Source organism: Equus asinus, chromosome 6 (genome assembly GCF_041296235.1).
Source record: "Equus asinus isolate D_3611 breed Donkey chromosome 6, EquAss-T2T_v2, whole genome shotgun sequence".
NCBI lineage: Eukaryota > Metazoa > Chordata > Mammalia > Perissodactyla > Equidae > Equus > Equus asinus.
The window spans coordinates 28420295-28447399 of NC_091795.1; the positions used below are offsets into that span (position 1 = coordinate 28420295).

The window sequence follows — 27105 nt, forward strand, 5'->3', positions numbered from 1 at the left end:
TATATTTTTTTCTACTTTAAAGGACGGAGATCTCCGTATTAAATTTGAGAAACAATGAACTGAAAAAAATCTTTGGGGCCCTGTCCCCCGCGCTGACCTTCGAGGGCTCTAATTCCCGAGAACAAAGTCAGACCTGCATGCCTGTGGGGGTGGGAGAGGGCTGGGGGGCAGTCACCCTTGGAGGGAGAGGGACTTTGGGTGTGTTCTGCTGCCCTCTGCTGGCCACATGAAGCCTTGGCTGGGCTCATGCTGGGCTTGGAGAAGAGTTAGGAGGGCGTCTTTGCCCTGAGGTTGCAGGCAAGGGGTGAATGAAACTTGAAGCGTCCTTTATTTGCAGGAGCGCTGAACAGAGCTGGGCCCCAACCCTCCTGAACCCTCAAGACCTAAATTGAGCCCATTTTACAAGCAAGGGCTGTCCCTGTTTTGGGTTGAGGGATGGTGGAAGAAAGAAAGTGATCCAAGCAGCTAGAGGAAGGGGAGGCGCTCGAGGTGACGCTCGGTGGCTCCCCCTAGCGGCCAGACCAAGGGGCGGCTCCAGAGGTTGTCACCTTGGCCTGACCGACCAGAGCCCTGCCTCAGTTCTCAGCTTTGAGCTGTTACAGAGCCTTGACCTTGGTTACTTTGCTCCTGAGCATTCATTCAGGGAGAAGGAGGCCACCTGCCCAGCTGCAAAGACACCTCTGCTGCGACAGAAGGTCCCTCCACCTCCTTACCAAAGATCTTTGTGATGACCAAACCATTGAGGAGGGGAAGGAAACAGTCCTGAACCTGGGAGGTTCCCCTGGGTACCCAGGAGATGGTTGGAGACCCAGCCCAGCCTTCTCCACCCCCACCGCCACCCTCTCCTGCCTGGTCATCTCTCCTCCTCCGGTTCCTGCAGCTCCTCCTGCTGGCTCTGTCCCAATCAACCTTTCCCTGAGGCCGTAGTCAGGGAAGACTAGGTTTGGGGGCTAGGTCCTGGCTTATGGGGCATTCGGCAGCAGCCTTTAAGGAATATGTAAATGGTAGCGGAGCGGCCCCTAAACCAATCACTGCAACACTGTGGGTCGGTGGGGGAGTGGGACCAGGAAGAGGGGGCCACAGGAGGGCTGCCTCCACTACGAGTCACTCACAGCCTTGGGGCAGCCCCTAGGGTGTTGTCACAAACTTTTATCTTTCTGCATAAGTCAACCCCAGCCCTATCTTTTCCTACTTTTTCTCTCTCTTGGTTTCCAACACAGCACCCAGCACTTGGGGGGAAGTCACCACACCCGCTCTCAGCATTTACCCAGCTCCTGGCACCCAGGAGGCACCTGGGTTGTGGAATGGATGAATTGATGGGTGGGGACTGAAAGGGTGGGTCTGGGAAGATGCTTTCTTGGGCAAAGTCGGGGAGCAAGACTGAGAGAAGTCGGCAGTCTTCCCTTTCCAGGAGGCTAATGGTCCTGCCCTCCCTGTGTAGCTCATCCTTTGGTTATTTGGGGACACAGACAACTCAGCAAATACTCCCCAGCTTCATCCATCTAAATCTGAGTCTTTCCAGTGGGGCCCAGCAGGCCAAGCCTCCCTGCCAATAGCTGCATATCCCACAGAACCACTCTCACTTCACTCTCCTCCCATGGCAGCACCCACTCTACTCAGCAGACACCTGCTGCCAGCCAACCCCAGTGAGGAATCCAGTTCTGAGCAGGAGCCAGAGCCAGAGGAGAGCTCCCTGCAAAGGTACAGCTCTGTGCCCCCTCTCAGGGCATCTGGCCCTTCTCCTCTTGATGGGCTCTCTTCTCTTCTCCTCCACCCTCAGACATGACCATCCCCGCATCTAGCCTTCAGAAGACTGCAGACTCTGATTTGAAGAGGACTTGGATGCCCATTGTGCCCAAAGCGCCTCTCCTGGTCTAGCACAGAGGTTAAGCTCACAGAGCCTACACCCAGCTCACATCACTCTTCTGCCACTCACTGGCTGGGTGGTCTCGGGCAAGTTACTTAAGCTCTCTGAGCTTCATTTCTTCATCTCTAAAACAGAGATCCTAATAGTACTTTCTTACACAGTCCTCTTGAGGATTAGAGGTCTAGAAAATGCTTTACAAAGGGCTCAGCCCATCATTGGTGCTCAAGAAAGGGAATCATCCCAGCATCGTCATCCTTGCAAATTAACAAGGCTTGTTAACCAGCCAATAAAGCCACGCCTGACTCACCCATGACCTTCCGCCCCCAGTGACCCTCGCAGAGCCTGTTGCTGGGCACATTGGCTGGGCCGGGGCAGCTCCAACGCTGCACCCGAGCTGTGCCAGCGCTGCGAGGCCATAGGAGAGCTTTGTTCTCAAGGAAGAGGCAATCTCGCAGGCAAGATAAGACTAATTCCGGAAGCAATTAGTAAAAAATACAAGATAGCTTAAAAGTACTAAATTGTTCGGTGCAGACTATAATTGTGTTAATAATAAGAACCATTTGTACGGCATTTGAACATTTACCTAGCACTTGGAAATACCTTATCTCATGTAATCCTCAAAACAAACCAGTGAGTAAGTATCGTAATTAGCATATGTGGAAACTGAGGCTCAAAGAGATGAAATGGCTTGTTTGTGATCACACCAACGAGTAGATGACTGAGAAAGGACGACTTCAGCCTGATTCTGACTTCGTTTGGTACCAGGATGCTTGCTTTTTCCATTAAGCGGGATGTGTGTAGGTGTGTGCATGCATGTGTGTCCGGCTGTGTTGGGTGCGTGCCTGTGCGTATGTTCACAGGGGTGGGGGCTGCTTCAGACTTCATCTCACTCCTGTCCTCCTCCACCCAGCCCAAGATTCCCCGTGGCCAGGATATCCTGTAGTTCATGTTTCACGTCCATCTGTGCTGTGTCCAGTGGCTTTATTCCGGGCCCCCCTCTCACAGGTGTGGTGGCCTCTCGGAGCTGGATAGGTCTCTGAACCATCCAGAGGGTGGGGGTTTTTGTGACCTCGGTGACCCCGACACTGCCCTGAGGCCCTTAGAACTATGGCAGCAAAGGACAAGGAACCCGGGGCTCCCCCTGCCCGCCACAGGCCCTGAATGCCGGGCAGTGCCGGGACAGAGAGCTGGAAAGCAGGGCTGCAGCAGCCCCTGGTGGGCCTCCCGGAGAAGCACAGCCCCGCCTCCTAATTACCATCCATGGAAGGGAGAGGAAGGGGGACCCAGAAGCAGGAACAGGGCCTGGGAAAGGATGGAGAGTGAGACACAGCAGAAGGTGACCGGCTTCGTATGACATGGTGGGATGAAAACTGCACACTGAACTTGTAGCCACATACCTGGGTGCGAGCCACAGCCTCTCTGCTCCCTGACAAGTTCCCTCAGCTCTCGGGGCCTCAGTTTCCTCATCTCTAACATGCAGACAACAGTAATGCCTACCTCACAGGTTGCTGTCGGGACTAAATTCATTAATTTTTGTAAAGTATGACCTGGCACACAGTAGGTGCACTCAGGGCCACATTAGGATTTTTGTTAGCCCTGGACATTTTGGTTTTCATGGCCTCTTCCTCCACAAAAAAATATTTAAAATTCTACTGTACTACCGTGTTGGTATAAAGAAGAATATATTCATTTCTTTCAATTTCTTTTAAAAGAAATTAAAATCTTTTCATGGGCCTCTAAATGTATTGTGAAGCCGAAGCATCGAGCCATTGTGCCAAATGGATAGACGGTCCCTGGGGGCTCCATCCTGTATGCTACTGTGGATATGAAAGGGTCTCAGAAGATGTCAAGAGCTGTGGTCTCTAAGGGTCATAGTCATTCTCTTAGAGGTGCTCTTTCTCTCCTCCTGCATGTCCAGCATCCTTGCCCTCCTCTCTTTGTACTGCATGACATGCTGCAATGTCAAATTTTCCGGTAAGAGGATGCCCTCCAGGCTCTCCCTTCAGTCCCTGACCACCATGGAGATGTGAGGCTGGCATGTTCTGACGTGGGGATGGCAAGCTGAGATCAACCCAGGCGACCAGCTCCTTTAGACCTCAGGGCAGGGGAAGGGGGCTCCAGAGGCCAGATGCCCACCAGGCCCTTTCAAGGGCAGCCTTCAGAGTGGTAGCAGCAGCGTCCTCTAGTGGCCCCAAACTCTCTCCACGCTGTGCCTGCCCCACCTGCCTTCCAGAGTGGCCCGCAGTGTCCAGGGCATGAGTGAGTATGTTTGTCTAAAGCCCCCCTCAATCCACACAGGATTTGAACCCAGTAATACAAGTAAACCACAGCTATGTGCGGTGTGTTCATGTGTCCACAAAGCCAAGGTTAAGCTCTAGATCGCTGCTGTCCAGAGAAACACAAGGCGAGCCACATATATAACTGTAAATGTCCTTGTAAAGGAAAAGGAAACAGATGGAATTAATTTTGAAAATATATTTTATTTAACCCAATACATCAAAATACTATCCTTTCAACATGTAATCAACATAAAATTGTTAATGAGATATTTTATGTCTTTTTCATTCCAAGTCTTTGAAATCCGATATGTATTTTACAGTTGTGGCATATCTCAGTTAGAACACTAAATTTTCATCAGAAATACTGATCTGTACTTCATAAAATTTACAGCTGAAAAAGCAGATTCACATACCTGCATTTCTCCAACTTTAAAAGTTTTCCATTAACTGAATCAATAATAGTTTTGAAATTTAAATGTAAATTAATTAAAACTAAATTAAATCAAAAATTCGGTTCCTTAGTCACACTATTCACATTTCAAGTGCTCCACAGTCCCATATGGCTAGTGGCTCCTGAATTGGACAGTGCAGGACTGGGTCATGAAATCAGTAGGAGGAATACAGCATGCCCCTGTGAAAATAAATCACACTCACTGTGCCAGAAAATTATTTGCAAACTTAAAGTCTCTGGCCAGGGTTTTCCAACTTAGAGTGTGCAGAAGACTTGCTTGGGGAATTTGCAAGAAATACAGATGCCCACCCCACGCCCAGAGAGCGGCCTCTGAAGGTCTGGGGTAGGGGCCTGGAGTGTGCATTGTGATGAAACCCAAGAGCTACTCTTTGAGAAGCACTGCACAGTGTGGGCAGACACATAATCACAGCAGAACCCCTGGTTCCTGGCTGGTTACAGGACACACCAGGCACTGTGCTCAGCCAGGACTGCCAAAGATGGGCCACAAGACAAGCCACTGGAGTATGTAGAGAAAAGAGGTTTTATTATTATTCCTTCATTCCTATTTTAGCCTATGGTCTGTGTAGTTTATGCATAATTTAGTATACATATGTTGGGAAAACATACTAAAAAATTTTTAATCAATAGGGGCAAATCCAAAACGTTTCAGCCCATTGTGTGAAACAATGGTTCTTATCGTCAAGAAGCTTTGAGATGGGGAGATAATGTCTAATGTGGCTAAACAAAAAACAGGATAGAAGGAAGGGCCGCCCTGTAGAGTAGTGGTTAAGTTTGCGTGCTCCGCTTTGGAGGCCAGAGTTCACTGGTTTGAATCCTGGGTGCAAACCGACACACCACTCATCAAGCCATGCTGTGGCAGCATCCCACATACAAAACAGAGGAAGATTGGTACAGATGTTAGCTCAGCGACAACCTTCCTCAAGCAAAAAAAGGAAGATTGGCAACAAATGCTAGCTCAGGGCCACTCTTTCTCAAAAAAAAAAAAAAAAAACCAGGGTAGAAGGAAATGCACACTTTAAGAAAGCTAAGGACGCTCTCCATGAGGCAAGTGCAAGGTTGAAGGCACGGGGAGAGAACAGCATGAGTCATGCTTTCAGAGGAAAGAACAATTTGATTTCTCTGGGGCAGTGTGATTATGGAGGCACTTGGACTTTATTTAGTGGTCGATGAGGGATCATTGCTTTTTGCTGGCATGACATATGCCCTGGTTTAATAAAGCAGGTGAACCCAATATGTGAGCAACAGGGTAACTCGACTCAAGTGTATACTTTAAGGTGCGTGCTTTCCACACGGGCTGGATCTGGTGATCCTACCACCCCTCGATGCTGTGCGCCACCACCCTGCCACCTGCCCCACTGCCTGCTCTGTCTGCTGCCCCCCTCAACACTGGGCCAGTCTGGAGCAGCTGGTGGATGGACCACATACCACAACACCACCATCACCACTGGGCAGCCACCATTCTCTGCCTACAGGCCACGCAGAGTCACCATCACACTGAACATGCACTTTTATTCCAGGGATTCCCAATATTCTAACAGGGTGGAAGTTCTGACAAGGCAGGCCAAGACCTCTGGATCTGGCTTGGGGATAAACTAAGGCTCGGAGACCATGAACCCCAGGCCTGTGTTAATGGAGTGAGCAGCCCCCACCTGCACAGGTTTAGGGTCTGGGGTCCTAAACCCTGGAGGCGAGGTCGACTCTGTGCCCAAGGGTCTTCGTCTGCAGGCCCTGAAACATTAACACGCAGCAGTGATGCTCCTGCACCAGCTGGCAGTGGGGGCGCACTCCAGCAATCATCCACACCCCCCACCCGGCATCCCCAGCGACCAGAGGACACCACCACCGCGGGAGCACAGAGCAGTCACGGGGCAGAGTGAAACCAGCTGGCTCAGACCCCCTGAGAAGCTCCTACCCTCTTAACTCAAGACTCTTAACGGGGAGAAGGTATACAGAGCAGCTCAGAGGGCACACCTCCCTGGCCTCAGAAGCCCAAAGGAAGCCAACTGCAGCCTGGCTATTCCCAGGCATTCAGGCAGTGATCCCTCCACTGCCGGCTGAGGTCCTCAATTGTGTCCCGAAGCATCAGTGTCCAGTCGTCACCCCTCCGCATTGGGGTGCAACGTGTCTCCTTGTGCTCCAGGGCTAGGATCTCCAAGGGAGTCTCTGGGGTCAGCCGGGCAGCCAGGACAGCTTCGGGGAACTTGGCTGCAGAGGCGGGGGCCAGACAACACCGGGGAGGGCTGTGGGGGGTGGAGCAGGTGGGAACAAGAGGGCGGGAGACAATAGAGGGACAGGTACAGAAAGGAGAAGGGGAGGAGGGAGGGGAGGGGACGGGGAAGGTGGGGAAAGGGTGGGGCACGGAGGAGAGAGACAGATGTTCGGTGCCTTGAACTCACCTCTACAATGACTCTGCTGGGCAAATTGCTCCCCCCGTTGGAGGCCCATCTCTACCACCACCTCTGGCAGTGGTTCCCTGGGACATCTATCACACCCCCTCTTTTTGGACCACAGTTCTTGGGGCACAGTGCCACAACACCCACCATGCTTAGTAAAGACATTTGCATCTCCTCTGCTTGGAGAGGAGGAAGGTCCCTGAAAGTCAGAGGGTCCCCCAGTGACCCAGGCGCCCCTGGCCCATACCTGGGCTGCTGCCTGTCTGTCTGCTGGTAATGGTAGCTCACGGCCACGGCCGAGTGAGGGCACAGCAAGTACTGGTTCTCTTCCCAGCAGCGGCCCATGGTCTGGGTGATGGTCTCATTCGACACCGACTCAGACGTCACCACCTCTGAAAGCTGACAGGTCCCAGTGTCAGAAGCATGGGAATTGGAGTGGGGGGGAAAGTGGGAAAAAGGTGATAAAAAAACCCACCACATAACATAGCCACATAAACACCAGAGACTCAAATGAAATGTTTAGATCAATAGCTCAGATTCAGCTCAGAGAAAAATCTGAAGTTTCCCAGGTTTAAGCTGATTTACTCAACTTGGAGCAAGGACAGGTTTGAGTTTCAGGTCAATAAATTTAGTTAGATTTAGCTAATGAAGGAGCAAATTAGTGCATAGTCCTGTTCGACAACTTGAGGGAACACAGAAGGTTAAGGGCATTCAAACAATCCTGGCGCTTTGTTGTTGGTGCTCCCCCTGCCTGTGGGAACACCTCCTGTCGGGTCCCACCCAGCTCGTGTAGCTCCTCCTCCAGGAAAACTCCCCACTACCCTCAGACAGAGGAAGACACCCTTCTCAGCGCCCCCTGGGTGTGGATGGCTGATTTGATCATTCTGTGAAAATACACTGTGGATGGTTAATTTGATCATTCTGTGAAAATACTGTGTGCTTTGGATGACCCAAACACCCTTCAGGGACTCAGTTGTACATTGTTTATATAGTTACCTGTCCCATTAGGGTTCACAGAGGACAATGAATCTATTTTATTTATCTTTGGATCTCCAGCACCTAGCACAGTTCCTGGCCAGGGGGATATGGTATCTGTCTTCATGGAGCACCTCATTTACATGAGGAGAAGGAATGTGGATGTCAAAAGAAACCATTAACCAAATAAGTTGATCTTTGGCTGTGTTATGGTCTGAAAGTTTGTGTCCCCCTCCAAAATCACATGTTGAAATCCTAATCCCAAGGTGATGGTATTTGGAGGTGGGGCCTTTGGGAGGTAATTAGGTCATGAGGGTGGAGCCCTCACGAATGGGATTAGTGTCTTTATAAGAAGAGGCCAGAGAGCTGGCTAAATCTCTTTCCACCTTGTGAGCACACGAGAAGGTGGCCATCTGCAACCTGAAAAAGGGCCCTCCCCTATCCCAGCCACGCCGGCACCCTGATCTCAGACAGCCAGCCTCCAGAACCGTGAGAAATAAATTTGTGTTGTTTATAAGCCACCCAGTCCATGGTACTTTGATATAGCAGTCCAAACTGACTAAGACAGGTTGCATCAAAAGAAGCATGGACTCCAGAAGACAGAAATTCCACTCCAATCTGCATGCGCAGCTAAGCCCAGAGAACTATAGCCAGTTCTGGGAACAACCCATTAAGATGGACATTGACCATTCAAAACTATGTCATGTAAGGGATCACTGAAAGAACCAGGAAGGCTTAGTGAGGACGCGAAAATCCTCTTCAAATACGGGAATCAGACTGCTTGCCAGTGCACAAGCTAGACGGAGCAGACTCTAGCTCAACACGAAGAACTCTGTAATGCTTAAAAACTGATGTGAGGTAGTGAGGTCCTGGTTACTGGAGATACGCACAGTCTGGATGACCACTTGGTGGGAATGTGGTAGAGAAAATTAAAGGCAACTTCAACATACGAAATCTTTTTTTTTTCACATAAAATAAGTGACCATCACCAGGTGGCATTAAAATTAACAGCAATCCCTCCCATCTGGATTCCTACCACTCTGAAGAGAGAAAATTTCTCCTTCTCCTTTAAAAAAAGCTAACAGGACAATGGTCTCTGCTCATTCTGGATGGGCAAGGTGGTTTCCAGTTGTTGCTAACACTGGAAATCAAATCAAGAAAAACAATAAATAAAAATAATATTTAATATATCAAGCCCTATCTTTCCAGTAGTATACAAAGTACTTCATGGGTATTATTTGACTTAAATCTTCAACAATGCTATGAGGTAGGCATTCTTATTATCCCCATTTTACAGATGAGGAAATTGAGCCACAGAGTTTAAGAAACTGATCCAAGGTCACACAGCTGGCTTGGAGTTGAGCCCTGTATGACTCTAAACCAATACTCTCTGCTGCCTCTCTTCATTCAATAAATGAAGCCATATAAAGTGAAAGCAAGTGTCCTCTTCTCTCGAACAGCTTTTCAAGCCCCATGTCTGATCTTGTGGCTGCAGCCTTTCCTTTCTCCATGGTGTGTGGGTGGTGACTCACCTTGCTGTGCAGGTCCTTGGGTAGACTCACACTTTGGGTCCTTTCAAACTGCTCCATGAGGGCTCTTGTCACCTGGCTGTCAGAGCCAGAGAGCAGCCAGAAGATCCTCTCCATGTTGTAGGGCACCTGGGCAGAAAGGCAGGGTCCCAGGAGTCGCACTGACCTCAGCCCTTGTCTGTCCCCACCCAACCAACACGTGGGCCAGACGTGCACACCTCCCGACAGGTCCCACCTGAATGTCCATAGCTGATGCCAAGGTTGCTTTGACAGCCTTGGACAGAGAGAAGTCTCCTCGCTGGACGGTCCTGTGGATGATGTCATTGCGGTTCACTGCCACAACCAGGCGGATGGGCAGGCCCATCTTCTGAGCAATGCACCCAGCTTAAGACGAGAGAGGAGAAGAACAATGGTTTCTTAGACATGGCACCAAAAGCACAAGCAACAGAAGAAAAACTAGACAAACTGGACTTCATCAAAATTAAGAAACTTTTGTGCTTTTTGAAGCTTTTGTACTTCAAAGGACACTATCAAGAAAATGAAAAGGCAAGGGGACCAGCCCCGTGGCTGAGTGGTCAAGTTTGCACGCTCCACTTCAGCAGCCCCGGGTTCACCAGTTTGGATCCTGGGCACAGACCCACACACTGCTCATCAAACTATGCTGTGGCAGCATCCCACATAGAAGAACTAGAATGACCTACAATTAGGATATACAGCTATGTACCGGGACTTTGGGGAGAAAAAAAAAAAAGAGGAAGACTGGCAACATATGTTAGCTCAGGGCCAATCTTCCTCACCAAAGAAAGCAAAGCTTAAAAAAAAAAAGGAAAATGAAAAGGCAAGCCACAGAATGGGAAAAAGAATTTGTAAATCATATAGCTGATAAGGCACCTGCATCCAGAATATATAAAGAACTCTTACAACTCAACAATAAAAATACAAATAACTCAATTAAAAAATGGGCAAAGGACTTAAACATTTCTCCAAAGACGATATGCAAATGGCCAATGAGCTCATAAAAGATACTCAATAGCATTAGTCATCAGGAAAATACAAACGAAAATCACAATGACACACCACTTCATACCCACTAGGATGGCTAGAATCAAAAAGCCAGATAATAACAAGTGTTGGTGAGGATTTGGAGAAATTGGAACACTCACACATTTCTGATGGGAATGTAAAATGGTGTGGCCATTTTGGAAAACAGTCTGGTAGTTACTCAAAAAGTTAAGCATAGAGTTACCGTATAACCCAGAAATTCCATTCCTAGGTATACGTACTCAAGAAAAATGAAAACAGGTCCACACAAAAACTTACACACATATGTTCATAGCAGCATTATTCATAATACCTAAAAAATTGCAACAATCCAAATGTCCATTAACTGATGAATAGATAAACAAAGGTGGTATACACCAACAATGGAATATTATTCAACCATACACAGGAATGAATACTGATACATGCTAGAACACGATGAACCTTGAAAACATTATACTATGTGAAAAAGCTAGACACAGGGGCCACATATTGCATGATTCCATTTATATGAAATGTCCAGAATAGGCAAATTTATAGAGACAAAGTAGTAGATCAGTGGTTGTCTAGAGCTGGTGGGAGGATGATGGGAAATGGGGAGTGATGAGAACCGGATTTCCTTGTAGGGTGATGAAAATATTCTCACATTTATTCTGGTGATGGTTGCACAAATCTGTGAATATACTGAAAAATATTGAATTGTATACTTAAACAGGTGAATAGTATGGTGTGTGAATCATATACCAATAAAGCTGTCACCAAAACAAAGAAGAAAGAAAGAGGAGGAGAATGTCACCATCCTCCGATACTGTCCTCTATGCCACCCACTGTCACCCACTGTCACATGCTCGCTACCATTTGCAGATGAGAAAACGGAGGTTCTGGGAAGCTGAAATGACCCATCCAAGTCCAGCTATGTGGCAAAGTAAGGATTCACGCTCGGTCTGTCTAAGTCCAGAGCACATGCTCTTGTCCCCTGACTCAGTCTCCTAGAACCAGCGCCTTCAGACTGCATCTCCAGGAGAGGCACCAAGGGAGGACAGGGCGGCACCATTGGTCCACCCTAACAGCAGTTTCTGTTTGCATGGAACAAACAGGAAATTCCTCCCCTTGAGAGATGGAGAGCCCAAAAAGGAAATGTAGTTTAGGACGGTTGTACCTTCTATGAATGGTTTCTCTCTGGTGAGTAGTCAAGGGGAGTTAAGGATAACCAGACCACCCTAATATTGCTCTTGATCTTGCAAAGCACTTTCACATTCTTACTTTACTTGACCCTTTTGTAAACATCATGATATCGTCATATGACAGAGGAGGAGTGGAGGCTCAGGAGGGTCCATGGGATTAAGGTCAACAGCTAGTTCTTTAATTTTCATTATTTATTTATTTTTTTGGTGAGGAAGATTGGCCCTGAGCTAACATCTGTTGCCAATCTTCCTCTTTTCTTTTTTCTTTTCTCCCCAAAGCCACAGTACATAATTGCATATCCTAGTTGCAGGTCATTCTAGTTCTTCTTTGTGGGATGCCAGCACAGCATGGCTTGATGAGCAGTGTGTAGGTCTGCACCCAGGATCCAAACCGGCAAACCCCAGGCCGCCAAAGCAGAGCACATGAACTTAACCATGCAGCTGCGGGGCTGGCCCCAAAAGCTAGTTCTTGACGGAGCAGGGACAGATAGGAGGACTCTCTGCAAATGTCTATTTTGTGCCAGGCACTGTGGTTGGCACTGGGACACATACAGGCTCCAGGTGGCGTCATTCACTGGAGGGTGATGCAAGTGGGGAGTGTGGTGGGCTTCATCCCACAGGTGGTGAGAAGGCTGAGTCATCCTTGCCTAACTACCAGCTCACCTTTCTTTCTATCCCTGTTTTAGTGGGAGAAGTCAGGAAGACTCCTGACCACTACAATGCTTTCCTGGTGTCACCTAAGCCATCTTGGTGCCCAGGAGAAGCAATGCCACTGACAGAACCATCAGAAACGGTAATTCCCATGAGGAGGCAGCCTAGCAAGCTGGCGAGGACGCAGGCTCTGGAGCAGCCTGCCTGAGCTGTAATTCTGGCTCCGCTATTGACCGGTGTACAACCAGAGACAAGCCGAATAACTTCTCTGTGCCTCAGTTTCCTCATTATAAAGTGGAAATAATAGTACCATCCTCCTCATAGGCATATGTGAGGACTAAATGAGTTAAAGACATGAAAAGCACTTGGAGCAGTGCCCGATGGTTGACAAATGAGTGCTCGATAAATGTTAATTACTATCGCAGATAACGATTTTACTGCCATGTGGCAATACAGCACTTTACCCTTACAAAGGTCACATACAGACATAAAGAATCTTATTTGTGCCTCATAGCAGTCCTGAGAGAGATGATAAGTGGTCCAATCTCCCTTTTATAGCTAAGGAGTTGAGTGTCAGGGTCCGCCCCACAGCCACTTAGTGAGGAAAGGACAGAACTGGGGCCAGAACCCCAGAGCTCTTGCCGCCTCACACAGTCTCAGGGTGGTGCGTCTAGGAGTGGGAACACACTGTGCCAGACGAGCCACTTGTCCTCACAGCAGGCACTGGCAAGGATGGGAGTAAAGTCCGTATTTCTAGAAGGGGGCACTGCCAGCCAGGCACAGCGCGGAACCTTGACCTCATCTCTCCACACTCTGCAGAGTGAGCGTCAGGTCAGGCGGGCGGAGCACATCATGGTTAACCCATCGTTCTCCCCCTGCAGCAAGAGGCCTGGATGTCCCCACGGGGCGTCAGTGGGGAGCTTCCTGGGAACTTCTTCTGTGTAGTTTCCCATCACCTTCAGAATTCGGACTCAATCTTTCTTCTCAGAGTCGCAGCCAAAGGGCAGCTGGAGGGACTGCAGCCACAGGTTGGAAAGCCCATTTCCACCCAAGGTCTCCTTACCTGCAAGGTTCCCAGCGGCCCCCGTTGGCACAACCACCTCCACGGGGGGCAGGGGGTGTGCGTCTAAGGATGGCACACACCGGAAGTAAGCGAAGAAGTGGTGGGCCATTTGCACGAGGACCCGAGACCAGTTGATTGAATTCAGACTCATCAGATTGTGCTTCCTGACAAAAGCCACGTCAGCAAACACGGCCTTGATGGGCTCATCAAGCTCATCGCTGTTTCCCTCCACTGTCAGGGGAAAGGGGAGAGGGCAGCTATCAGGAGCACAAAGAACCCCCAGGTGGTCAGCACTCGCCTGCAACAAGGCCCTTGCAGGCTGAGCCCATCCTGCTGGGACCCTCGCTCAGCTTTGGTTTCTTCACTCTCACGTGACTTGGCCTGGCTTCCTAGACTCACAATTAAGCTCTTCAAAGATAGAAACCATGTCTCATATTCTCATGGTCATATTTCCAATGTTTCTACCATTATATAAAGTAAGATATAAAGTGTCAACCTTCTGGGATATTGGGAAAAGAATTCCTTTTTGTACTCCATGCCTACCTCCTCCACTCTATGGGAAGAAGGAGGAATGGTTTATCTGATTGTGACATGGTGAGAGGCTGATCCTTTACTCCACGATCCTCTATTAGCGGTTAGGGAGGAAAGAGTCACTGTTGCCCTGTGCTCTGCCCTTCTTCCCTCATTTAGGCCACAACGGTGGGTGTTCTGCTCTCTGCTCCTCCATGGGTGTGGGCAGGACTTCTCCTCCCTGAGCTGGATGAAGTGCTGGGTAAATTTATGGATGAACTGGCTACTGGTCCACATTGCATTCTCCAATCCAGCTCAAGCAGCAATCAAGCCACTATTGATCTATCTGAAACCTGGGTCTATTTCTCCACTGAATCCAAACTTGGAGGAGAGGGGATAAGATTCACTGGGGGAAGTGCCAGAGTAGGCACTAAGGTTGTTATCCATTCCACCCTGCACTACCGTGTGGCAGCAGTAACACCGGGGATTGACTCTAGATCCACACACATGGGGATGTTTGCTGGGGTTCCAGGAAAAGAGTCACTGCTTTTAAGGGAGAATCACAGGAAGAGAGAAACTTGGTTACCTCCAGTAACTATCATATGCCACAGAGGAATGAGCCTTCGGATTGGGGAAGGTGGAGCAGAGAATGCAAAGAACCTGGGTCCCTGAAGACCCTGTTGAGTCAACCAATGGGGAGCTCACCCCACCTCTGGACTTTCAGTTGTATAAGCTGGAAAACATTCTTGTACAAGCTGGTCTGAGGTGGATTTTCTATTACTTGCACCCAAAAACATCCCAAATAATATATAATTAACATGTGCAGATTATTCCGTGCTTAAGAAGAACCAAGTACACAATGTACATGGAAATTAATGACTTTATAAAACAGTGCCCATCCCTACTCTCTGAGCTCACCAGTCTAAGGAACAACACATATTCACTGTTAGCTCCTGAACTAATACACAGCCTCCTTGAAACCAAATCAGAAGATTCTAGAAAGCAAAGGAAGAACTTGAACAGTGATGCTAAGAAACAATAACTAATTTCTTTAAAGTCTGCTGCTTTATCTTCTTGAAGCTTAGAACACATGCAAACAGAAACACCCCTTCAGCTCCAGCAATAACACATTTCTGACAAACTGCACACATCTCACCCACTTTTATGCCACTATTTTGCAACTGGGCACCATTATCCAACCCACGGTCAGGAATGGAGCTTCCATGCATGCCCTTAGGTCAAAGCCTTACTATATCCGTGTATGAAGGGAGAAGGGAGTAGGCAGCAAGACAGAGGTACAAAAAACTATTCTCTGCTTTGATTCTAGGAAAACATGGTCCTAGATCCATAACTAGCAATTTTGCTGCTTGGGGTATAAAAGAGACCCTCAGGAGCCTGAATCTTGTGCGTAAAATCTTGCAACGACTGCAGAAAAATGCAGCCAAACATGGGCAATTACCAAGACCAGTGTGTAAGATTTTGCTGACACCTGCATTAGCTAAACCATGACTTTTTCACTGGAATATGTATGTGCTCGCTAAAGAAAAGAGCACGGGGGGCTTGTTGCTCACTCTTGAACAAATGGACAAAGGATATTCATGCTACTCCCATGGCTAAGGTTTGTTTTCACTGTGCTTTTGCTCCCTGACAAAAGTGGTGTTATATAAAAACATCTGCTATAGGATTATACCAGGAGGCCAGGCCAGTTGTAGAACAAATGTCTTCTGCTCCCACATTTGCTATCCTGCCAGATGAGTGACCAAATCAAGCCAGGCCTCCTGGACAGCTCACCCAGGGCTACAGCATACAAAAACCTCACCAAGACCCCTACCTTGGGGCTACCTGGAGTCTTACAGAGTATGAAAGGGGGAAATAAAAATGTCTGCTTCCACTCAAACTCCTGTCTTTCTCCACTCTTGATTTCCATAATGATGAAATCCATTCGGAAGAGATGGCCTGACATTAAAGGAGATGGTTTTTTGCTTTTCCCTAAGCATGGAAGGCTACAATTCGAGATGTGGCTCAGGAAGGGCTGTCACCAGCAATGAGTGCCACTGAGTAGCTTTCTAATTTAAATATTTAGACCTGCTAACCAAGTGCATGGCTTAGTCTTTACTATGTTGTCAGGGAGGGCACAAGCTGTCAATAATAACGACACGTTCTCTTAAAATAATTATTTAGCATGTTTGTGCTCTCTAAACCTCATTGCCCTGGGACAAAATAGCTGCCTGTATACACGGCCCCAGCAGGTGGAACCTGCATGGAGGTGGCATTCTTTGGGGTATAGTTTTAAACCTGCACTTCCTAGGTTGTACTGTCAGTATTGGTTTGCGCACCTGTCATCTCCAATAGTTTACAAGACTATGTAGCCAAGAGCCTGCCCAGAGCTAAACCAAGGCATATACCAACCTCAAAACAGGACTGATGAAGGAAGGGAGGGAGAGAGAAAGGGGAGGAGGAAGGATGGTCAGCTAGTCAATTGACCTGTTTTGTTGCAAGCCATCTCCCAAAACAGACCCACCCAAGGCAGGGCCATGTTGTCCCTGGAGCCGCTGTGCCAGAACTCACCTCCAAACACATGGACATTCTCCTTCAGCACTGTTGTCATCTGGAGCTCCTGAATCTTCGTGCAGTGACCCTTGGGCAGCAGAACGATGATGTCCACGTTCTTTGCCCCTTGAACACTCTCAATGGCAGCACTCCCTGTGTCCCCAGATGTTCCTGAATGGGAAGAAAGAAGAACTCGTCCCTTTAGAACAAGGGAGATGGAAAAGGAAAGAAATGGTCCCTCAAGCATTGTTGCCAAATGAGGCAATATCTGCTTTCAGATACTTAGAAGGTAGGAACCTAGTACTTAATCTGGGGTCCATGAACCTCCAAGAGACCGGTGGATAGAACTCAGAGCATCTATGAACTTGGTACCACATACTCCTACGTATTTTATATATTTAAAAATATTATTCTGAGAAGGTTCCATGGCTTCCACCAGACTGTCAAAGGGGTTCATGGCACAAGAAAAGGTTAAGAATCCATTTCTAGAAGAACCGGTAACACAATCCCTGACAGACAGCATCCTGTAGGTAGTTACCAGGACACTAGGGGCTCCAGCGCTCACGCCCACAACACACACCCACAACCACGGTGACATGCTTCTTCCTCTTCTCCAGGAAGTACTGCAGGAACTGTGCTGTGCAGCTCAGGGACAGGTCCTTAAACGCATACGTGACCCCATGCCACAGCTCCAACACGTTCAGCCCGTTCTTCAACCTGGACAGATGGACCACCTCCCTGTGGCGGAATCTGCTGAAGGCTCGGTCAATCAGATCTGCGAGGGGAGGGGTTGGACAGCAGGTAAAAGGCATTATATTTCCCTAAAGTTCTCTCTCAGTCTCGTTACACTTTTGAATTTGACCTCTCTATCTCCAGCTACCAGATAAAAGGCCAAAAATTTTTATCCTAAATGATACTGTGTATGAATGTAATTGTATATTCCTAGAAAAAACTCTGGAAAGACATGAAAACTCATGGAAAGACCAAACTATTCAGAGTCCTCACAGTGATTCCCCCAGAGAGCAGAACTGGTACTGTAAGACTTTCATTTTTCACTTTATAAACTTCTTCATCATTAGATTTCTTGTGAGCATGAATTCCAATGGAGGTTCAGTTAAAGTCATGTGACAAACAAATCAATGTCTCATCTCTTCTAATTTTCCTTCCTAAAGATACGATGCTGTTTTTGGTTTGTTTGTTTTTGCATTACTCAGTCTCACATCTGTGCTCCCAGAACCTTGGGATGGTTTACACACAATCCTACCCACGACAGGACAGTCTAGAGCAGCGCTTTGCAAACTTTAATTGGCAAACCAGTCACCTGGGACCTTAAAATGCAGATTCTGGTTCAGTAGGTCTGAAGGAGTCTGAGAATTCTAATAAGCACCTAGGTAATGCCATCAGTGCTGGTCATTGGACCACATTTTGAGTGGTCGTCTTCTCCTTCCCAGCCCCAAACTCTCACCATTACATTATGGATTATATCATATATTTGGCCCAGGGACCACCAGGACTAGCATCATCTGGACACTTGATAGGAATGCAGAATTCTCAGGCCCACTCCAGACCTATTGAATCAGAATTTGCATTTTAACGAGATCCCCCCAATCCACAGGCACATTACAGTGTGAAACAAGCTAGTCCAGGACACTCTCAAAGTTCCTGCTGGAATCACCATTCGAGGAAATAAAACAGCAAACTGACGGTCTGGGAGCTTAATATGCAGGAAGAAAAATCCCAACATTCAAGCTGGAGGCTTGAAAAGGTGTATTAAAAATAAACTAAAGGAAAAAAACTTTCTGCAGATCATTTCGGTATTCATTTCGCTGGAGGTGGGAGCTGGAATAGATGAACTCTTTGGGGATATTTCTGATTCTGGAATTCCAGAGCCTGGGAAAAAAACCCAAAGTTTGGGAAATGTGACTAAAGATCTCCTAGGGATTGGGTAATGAATTTGCAACTCCGTGGCGGGCTAGGCTGGCAGGGGTGGGAGGGGGAGGGGGAGGGGAGGGGCTAGGCTAGCAGGGGTGGGAGGGGGAGGGTGCTCACCATTTAAGTCATCTCTTGGAATGAGCTCAGGGCAAATGAAGAGGGCGCACAGCTCCTTCACCAGGCTAGGGTAGGAGAGCACACTCCACTGACGCAGGGTCTCTCTGCACAGCTGTGGGAGCTCCTCAGGCATGAAGAGGCCCCCGTCGGGTGCATAGCCAGAGAAGAGGGCCCCCTCAAAGTCGACCCGTGGGGTCATCCCCCGAGTGCTGATGTACCACATGATCCTGGGGGCCTGCAGAGGGGACAGTCCCAGAGGCACCTGGTCTCAAGCTCCAGCATCCCGTAGGCAAAGCTGATGTATACACAGCTCCCTCAGCTAGCTCTTGAACCATCACTCATTGGGGTGAGTGTCCCAGACTGGGAGCCTGGAGCCCTGCCTCAAGTCTCGTGCCAGTTTCACGTGGGACTCTGTAAATCGTGACCCCCTTCAATCAAAATGAGGCAATTCCATTGACCTACTACCTTGGGACAGGGTCTACCAGAGCAAGCCAGGAAAGGAGAAAGCTTGGTCCTCACTGGTGAGAAAGAAGGCCTTGGGTGGGGAAATAGCAATAACAGGCAACCACCATTTTGATATCCCTCTTGATAAGCAGATGACTGCTATACTTGGTCATACACCCTTTTGGGACAGGTTTGAGTCCACTTCTGCTCAAAAAATAACCACCTTCAGTGTTTAGCAACATTGCCTATAATCTCGTGGTTCCCAATTCTGATCGTTTGTTGGAATCAACTTGGGAGCTTTAAAAAAATACTCCTACCTGGGACCCTACGTGGGTCAATTAAATTAGAATCTCTAAACAAGAGGCTCCTCACGCGAGTCTAATGTGCAGCCAGGGTTAAGAATGGGGGGTCAACTCATCCCAGTTTGCCTGGGACTTTCTTAGTTTTAAAACTGAAAGACTCATGTCCCAGGTAACTCCTCAGTCCCAGGCAAACTAGGACAGTTGGTCATCCTAGTTGAAAACCAGTGCCCTCCCTTCAGCCTAATCCTAGAAGAATAGTTACAAGTGCTGACACATATTACCCTTAATACTGTCCAGCCACGGCTAATTGGCCCTGTGTGGACACAGAGCTCTCTGACTGGGGTGGGGGAGGTGTCCAGGGCACCCTAAATCTAACTTTGGTCACAGTTCCACAACAATTAGGTTCCTAGGAGCCAGGTGCCATGTCAAGGAGCTGGACTTGAGCTCTGAACACCTTTCTCTGGATCATGGCTATGAATTCTGGGAGCTCCGACTTTAAAGCACCTCTTGGGACAAATTTGACTAGACGTAGCTCTCAGAACCAGCTTGGACTTGTTTCTGTGTCAGGGCCAGAGGGGAACCCCTGCCCTCTTGGGGAAGCTTTCCCCTATAAGAAAGCGTATGAGCTAGCCTTGACCTGGAGGAATTCTGGTTTCCTAAGCTGTGGCTCTAACACCTCTGAACCCATTGCGAGTGCTACGTGGGCTGCCGTGTGCCACTCCCACGCCTACAAATACAAGAGCACCCAACTTAGAGACAGTGTGGAACAAGGAGACAACAGTGACTCCATTTGGTACTCTGGACTCCGTCTTGTTAAAAATACGAAATTGTGCTGAACTTGCTGACTTGCCAAAAGGGAGTTATTGCTGAGAAAGGCCTTTCTGAAGGACTGTGCGAAAATATACTTTTTCTGACAGCAACAAGACATCCTTGAGTAAGCCAAGAAACTGTAACAAATTTTCCCTCCCCAACAAAAAACTGAGGTAACTGTTCTGGGCTCTCTTTTTTTGCTAATAAAAACTTACTTTTACTCCTCAAGGAGACACTTTTTTGGCTGCTGCTGGAACCCGTGTTCCCAGAACTGCAATTCTAAGACCCTAAATAAACAGTCTCCTTTTGTTTTACAATTGCTTCTTTTTTCTAAGCTGACACCAGAGACAAGTTTGATTGTCCAAGTCATGAATCTTTTGAAAGCAAAAGTGGATACTACTAATAATTATGCTGGGACAATGTGTAAAGCCAGACCTGTCTCAGGCAACCCTGGGACATATGGTCAGCCTGAATAGGGGTGTCTGTCAAAGAAATTAAATCAGGGTAACTTCAAAAGCCAACTGCAGAGCCAGCCCTGAGGGCCTAATGGTTAGAGTTCAGCACTCCCACGACTTCAGCAGCCAGGGTTTGGTTCCTGGGCGTGGAAACACACCACTCATCTGCCAGTAGCCATGCTGTGGTGGTGGCTCACACAGAAGAACTAGAAGGACTTACACCTAGAATATTCAACTACGTACTGGTGCTTTGAGGAGGGGAAAAAAGGAGAAGGATCAGCAACAGATGTTAGTTCAGGGCAAATCTTTCCCAGCAAAAAAAAAAAAAAGCCAACTGCAGCAGGAAGCAGGCCCAGTGTTTCACAGAACACAACAGGGGTAGGGGGCCAGGGGCCAGCAGTGCCTTCAATAAGAGGAGGAATTTCTGAAACTCTGTGGCAAGGGTTAGACGCAGTGCAAACTGCCTAAGACCCTAAAGTAACAAGATGGAGATCCTGCCGGGCCACTTCTGGGGACCAGACCACAGGAAAGGAGACAACTGGCCTGCCAAAGTTGCCAAGCCATGAGGGCAGGGGCGGGGCAGGCAGGGCTATAAGGGACTGTGAAAGAAAACATCTGCAGAATGCGCTTCCCTGGGTGCCGGGGACCACAACACACCTGGGCACTGGGCTCTCTTGCGGGTTCCCCACTTTGAGGAGGACGGGCACAAACCGGCCCAGGAACAAAGGCGAGGGCCTGACACCGGGTTCTGCACAATTCAGTGTAAGGCCGCACTAATCATTACAGCACACTAAGCAGCCCCCAGCTGGCTTCACAGGGGAAGGACGGCCCGTGTTCTGTCCAATGACCCCATTGGGCGGCATTCTCAGGCCGATAGGGCAGAGCTACAGAGAATAACTATCACTAGGTTCAGTGTAAGGTAAACCAAATAGAGCAGTCTAGAAGCAGAAGTAGCCACCACAGAAGGTGGCGAGGTCGAGGAAGAAAATCAAGCACTTTTGTTGGACTGTTGTATGGGCGCTCCAAGCATCCGACGGGAACCGGACGGAGTGATCTCTGGCGCCCAAGATTTAATAATTTGCCCTTGTGACTCCTCTGGACTATTTCAGAGTGGAGACATGTCAGAAAAACTCTGACCGATAACCTGGATGAATGACAAGGGAAAGAGGAGCCGGCCCTAAGGTCGGGAAAACTTTCAGGAAGGGCTCCTCCGTGTGGCTCAGAGAGGTGAAGAGATTTGGCGTGGGGGGAGGGCGGGGACTTGGACCCCAAGCGGCCAAAGCCCCGCCGCCGATCGTTGATCGCAGACTGCGCCCCTCTGGGTGGAGGTCCCTGCAGGCCCGAAGCAGGCGCCTGCCTCTCTACGGTCACTGGGCACCAGTCCTCCGCTAGGCAGACCCTGGGCCAAGAAGGTTTTGATGAGGTCTGCAGGGTAAGGCTCCACTCCCAGCCTCTGAGAACCGCGGACTTCTCAGTTCCAGGGAAAACCCTGCAGAAGGGTACGAAACATCGGCAACCGCAACCCTCCCGGGTCCTCCAAGTCTGAGCGCCCGAACTAGAGGTTGCAGAAAGGGGGCAAGGAGGCCGACACGACCACGTTGAAGCCAGGGTCGAGCGCAACCGCGAGAAGTTCAAGAGCTCAGACATAGCGCTACCGATTACCCTGGGGAGGGTGCCGCGATCGCCAGGAGGGGACCCAGGGAAGGGACCCGGGGCCGAAGCGCGCGGGAAGTCTCGGTCGCCGGGGCCCCCGCACGCGTGGGGCGGTCACCGCGGCGAGCGAGCAGCGGAACCCCAGCCCCCGTCCCGGAATCGGCTGGCCTGGGCCCGAGGGTCGGGGGTCTGCCTGGGCCGGGGCCTGGTGGGGTTACCGGGTCCGGGGCGCCGGCGGCGGCTGGGCGCGCAGCGGGGCTCCCCGGCTCCGGACCTGCGCGCTGGGCTCGGCGGGCGGGGCGCTGGCTTCCGGGGGGAGAATGAGAAGGGCCCCGGGGCGAGGAGGCCAAGGGCGGAAGGAGCGGCATCGGAAGAGGGGGAGGAGGGGGCGAAAGGGAATAAGGAGGGAGAGACCATTTATTCCTCACACGGCCTGTTTTTAAGGCACTTTGCTAAGTGCTTTATTCACAGTCTCTTAATCTTCATTGCAGCCCTGGAAATATCATATAACCCTATTTTTCAGAGTAGAAAACTGAGAGCAAGGTGGAAAAAGAAAGGCCCTTATCTGCTTGGGGCTTCTTGCTTCTCGTCTGCAAAATCAGACACTGGACAGACTCCTTGTCTCTCAAACTGGGGCTAGTACATTAGGAGTTCAGAATACACGGGATACATGACATCGTTTTAGCTCAAAAATTCTTTCTAGAAGAACACTTTTTATTAAGCATGGATCTATTCTAACGTCAAATGGCTCCCCAATTTATTTTAAAGAAAAAAAGCAAGACGCTTAAAAAGAATGTCCTCCAGATAGGCCAAATGCCCGCGGATTCACATTCATCCTCTTGAGTCCCCTCCCGCTGAGGTGGCAAAGTTTGAGGAGCAGGACTGGACAGATGCTGGCTGAGGTTTAGTTGGTGCCTCTGGGCTGGGCCTGGTCACTGCAGCAGGCCCAGGTGGGCTTCATGGGGACAGAGGGCATGGATGGCTACCCACTGGTGTTGAGGGTTCACCTTCCTTCCCCTTATTTATGACATTCTCCTAAACCTGTGGTCTCTGCTTTCTCAAGTTACCTACTCTCCAAACTTTGGCCTACACATGGTGCCCTTTTGACATGTCCACACGAGTCCATGCACCCTCCCTTTACTGACTCCAGTCTGGGTGGGTCTCAGATTCTGGAAGAAAGAGTCTGATTGGTCGCTGCTCAGCTAATGGATTATTGTCATGGAGTTCACACCCAGGCCAAGGGGGCCATTCCCAGAGAGTGATATAGGCCAGACCCCCACAGGGTCTCCAGCCTCTGCATCAAGTACACTTAATCACTCAAAGGCCAGGGAAACTGAGGCCGGTGGCAAAAATGCCATGCAGCAGTGTTTCTTACAGTGCTCAAAACCAACCAGGATGGAGTCTCAAAAACCATCACAAGGACAAAAGTACCTTCCACAGAGTTCTCCAGCCAGGCACCTTGCCAGACTCACAGAGGCCTGCAGGACTTCTTCAAGATCCTGTGAGCAGGAGGAGAGGCCAGCAGCTCTTCCGTGAATTGTCATTTGACTCCCTCAGAAAGGAGAGGAGCAAAAGGCTCAGAGAACAGAAGTTTCATTCATTAGGAATCCCTGCCCGGGATATTTGGAACAGCGCAGCTACAAAAAATAAAACTTTCTGCACGCCCTCTGACGAAGACAGAATTCTGGGTGCCAAGCAGGAGCGGTGGGAATGTAGAGTTCTTTGAGACTTCTACACTAGATCAACATTTAATTTTTATAAGATTAAAAATTGCTTTTATTTTATTTTTATTTTTGCGTTTTGACCTTATGGATTAGAGTGCTTAGTAGTTTCTGGCTTTGAAGCCGATGAGCTGCAAAGCAGAGCCCCAGGGTCCTTGGAGTGTTGTGGCTTTTGTGTGTCCCTTCAAAGCCTTTTCAGGGAGGTACCTACAAGACTGTGTTACCATGGTCTCCATGCACTGGGATGCAGGCGTTAGGGACAGAGCCCTCCTAAGGATTAGAAAGCACACAGGGCCTGGACTGCTGGAGGACAAAGTGACCTGCCAGAAGCCCTCCAGCCATGTGGAGGCCCAACACTCCGGGTTTTTCTAGCGTCCAAACTGGGCAAGGATAGCAAGGCAGAGGGGAGAGAAGATGACATTCAGAGTCAGGACACACCTGTTGTCCCTGAGCAATTTTTACCTCCTAAATCCACGATTGATCGTTTCGCTCAATGTATGTGGTGGTTTTTTGAGGAGATGGGGTAATATTTAAGCTCAAGTTCTCGGAATCACCCTCAGGTCACTCTGAGTTTCTGACTCTGTAACTAAGGGTTCCAAATAAAGAGTCTTAAATTATCAAGCAAAACTTGACTGGCATCATTTTAATTGCCTTTTTTACAGAAATGGACAAGTTGATCCTAAAATTTTTCTGGAAATTCAAGGGACCCAGAACAGCCAAAATAACCTTGTAAAAGATGAACAAAGTTGGAAGACTTACACTTCCTGAGTTTCTAACTTAGTACAATGCTATAGTAATCAAGACAGTGTGGTGCTGATAAGGATAGATGTACAGATTAACGGAATCGAACTGAGAGTCCAGAGACAAACTTATACACGTGTGGTCAATGGGTTTTTAACAAGGATGCCAAGACCATTCAATGGAGAAAGAGTCTTTCAAGAAATGATGATGGGGCAGCTGGACAGCCACATGCAAATCAGTGAATTTGGACCCCTATTTCACACCATACACAAAAATTAGCTCAAAATGGATCAAAGACCTAAATGTGAGAACTTAAACTATGAAAATCTTAGAAGAAAACATGGGTGTAAATCTTTGTGACCGTGGATTAAGAATGGCTTCTTAGATATGACAACAAAATTATGTGCAACTAAAAAAAAAATAGACAAATTGGACTTCATAAAAATTAAAAACTTTAATGCATCAAAGGCACTATTAAGAAAGTGAAAAGACAACCTACAGAATGGAAGAAAATATTTCAAATCATGTATTTGATGAGTCAAGTATCCAGAATACGTAAAAAGCTCTTACAATTTGATAATAAAAAGACAGCCTAATTTAAAATTGGGCAAAATATTTAAATAGACATTTCTCCGAAGAAGATATACAAATGGCCTATAAACACATAAAAAGGTGTTCAGCACCATTAGTCATTAGGTAAATATGTATCAAAACCATAATGAGATACCACTTCACACCCACTAGGATGGCTAGAATCAAAAAGACTATGTTGGTGAGGATGTGGAGTAATTGGAACCCTCCTACACACACCAGGACCCATTGCTGGTGGGAATGTAAACTGGTGCAGCCACTTTGGAAAACCATTTGGCAGTCCCTTAAAATGTTAAACATAGGGTTATCAGATGACCCAGCAATTCCATTCTGAGGTGCATACCTGAGAAAATTGAAAGCATACCTTCATACAAAATCTTGTACACAAATTATTCATAGTAACTGCAAGATGGAAACAACCACATGTCCATTAACTGATGAATGGATAAACAAAATGTGGTATATCCATACAACAGAATATTATTTAACCATAAAAAGAAAGAAGTACTGATACGTGCTGTGACATGGGTGAACCTTGAAAACATTATGCTAAGTGAAAGAAGCCAGACACAAAAGCCCACATATTTTATGATTCTATCGATATGAAACGTTCAGACTAGGCAGATCCATAAAGACAGAAAGTAGAGTTAGTGGCTGCCAGGGGCTAGATGAGAGAGAAATGAGTGGCTAATGACAGGGTTTTTTTGGGGTGATTAAAATGTTCTGGAATTAGATAGTGGTGATGATTGCACAAATTTGTGAATATACTAAAAACCATTGAATTATAAACTTTAAAGGGTGAGTTTTATGCTCTGTGAATTATGTTGTAACATAAAAATTGCAAAAATGTAATGGATTGGCTAGGAGTCAGGGCCCATTATCCAAAACAGCCGCCCAGAGAGGAAAGCTTTGAAGACCTGAAGGGGTGGACTGAGTCCTGGAAAGGAGGATGCTGCTCCCCCTGGGAGTACAGAACCATCAGAGAATGGTTTAGCTTCAGACATGATCTAATTCATTAGGAAACAACTTAAGAAATCATTTATAAAAACTCGGAAAAGAACAACCAAGCATCTTCCATTGCTAGAAGCTTCTTATATGTATTAGTTATGCACTCCTTCCTAATGTTCCAAATAAATTCTTCCATTGCTGAATTTATTTGGAATGGCAGTGAATGCTGCATAATTAATACAAATCAGATGCCCCTTAACATTCTGAGATCTGGTTTTACTCAATAACTTGAGAAACCTGCAGAATACATTTGAGAGGAGGACAAAGAGTTCTGTCATTATCGTTACTTCAAGAGCTGCTCTTTTCCATCTGGTAGAAAAGGTTTTTGTTGCAAGGACTGGACGCTGGTCTCTCAGTCATGTCTTTTTCCTTCCCCCGGTCCATGCTAAGCATTGCTCTGTGTGCATGAAAGCGTCTGTGGCAAGTTCAAAGGTACTTTTGTTCACGCAAACAGGAAACATACCTACCCCATTATCTTCCCTGAAACAGAATTAAGTAACAGCCTGGACCAGCTTCTGTTACCTGGAGATCATTGTCCAGACTGACCCTGTGTGTTCTGCACGTTTCCATAAAGTGGTAATCACTGTAAATTGCTTTTACAGTTCCGCAGTCATGGGTACATTAACACTGGCTGTAAGGACATGAGGTCTTGTGCCAACCTTACGTGGACTTGGACACATCGTGTCACTGGAGCAGGCTCTTGCTTTATTCTGGGCGGTGACCTGGCTCCACGCTGCCTGACAAGTGCTGGACCTGCCCTCGCTCTTCCATTCTCTCAGCTAGGACTCACGTTTACTAAGAATCTGCACATATGTTA

General features: G+C 48.0%; 1 protein-coding gene across 5 annotated transcripts; it reads right to left on the minus strand.

Annotated features, from left to right (window-relative positions):
* Positions 1–4340: 4340 nt before the first annotated feature.
* Positions 4341–22552, minus strand: THNSL2 (threonine synthase like 2). 5 transcript variants are annotated; one of them, XM_044772804.2, is made up of 9 exons: positions 22446–22552; positions 18564–18798; positions 17095–17289; positions 16533–16685; positions 13455–13685; positions 9751–9899; positions 9519–9644; positions 7259–7410; positions 4341–6858 (listed from the first exon to the last, which is right to left on the minus strand). In XM_044772804.2, exons 2-9 carry the CDS (start codon positions 18784–18786, stop codon positions 6633–6635), a joined length of 1455 nt encoding a protein of 484 aa, XP_044628739.1. In that variant the 5' UTR covers positions 18787–18798; positions 22446–22552; the 3' UTR covers positions 4341–6632. The 5 variants fall into 5 exon arrangements, with proteins under 5 accessions (XP_044628739.1, XP_044628740.1, XP_070367886.1 ...); XM_044772805.2 differs by having other exon boundaries at positions 18564–22063; positions 22446–22518; XM_070511785.1 differs by lacking the exon at positions 22446–22552 and adding an exon at positions 21232–22429.
* Positions 22553–27105: the final 4553 nt, after the last annotated feature.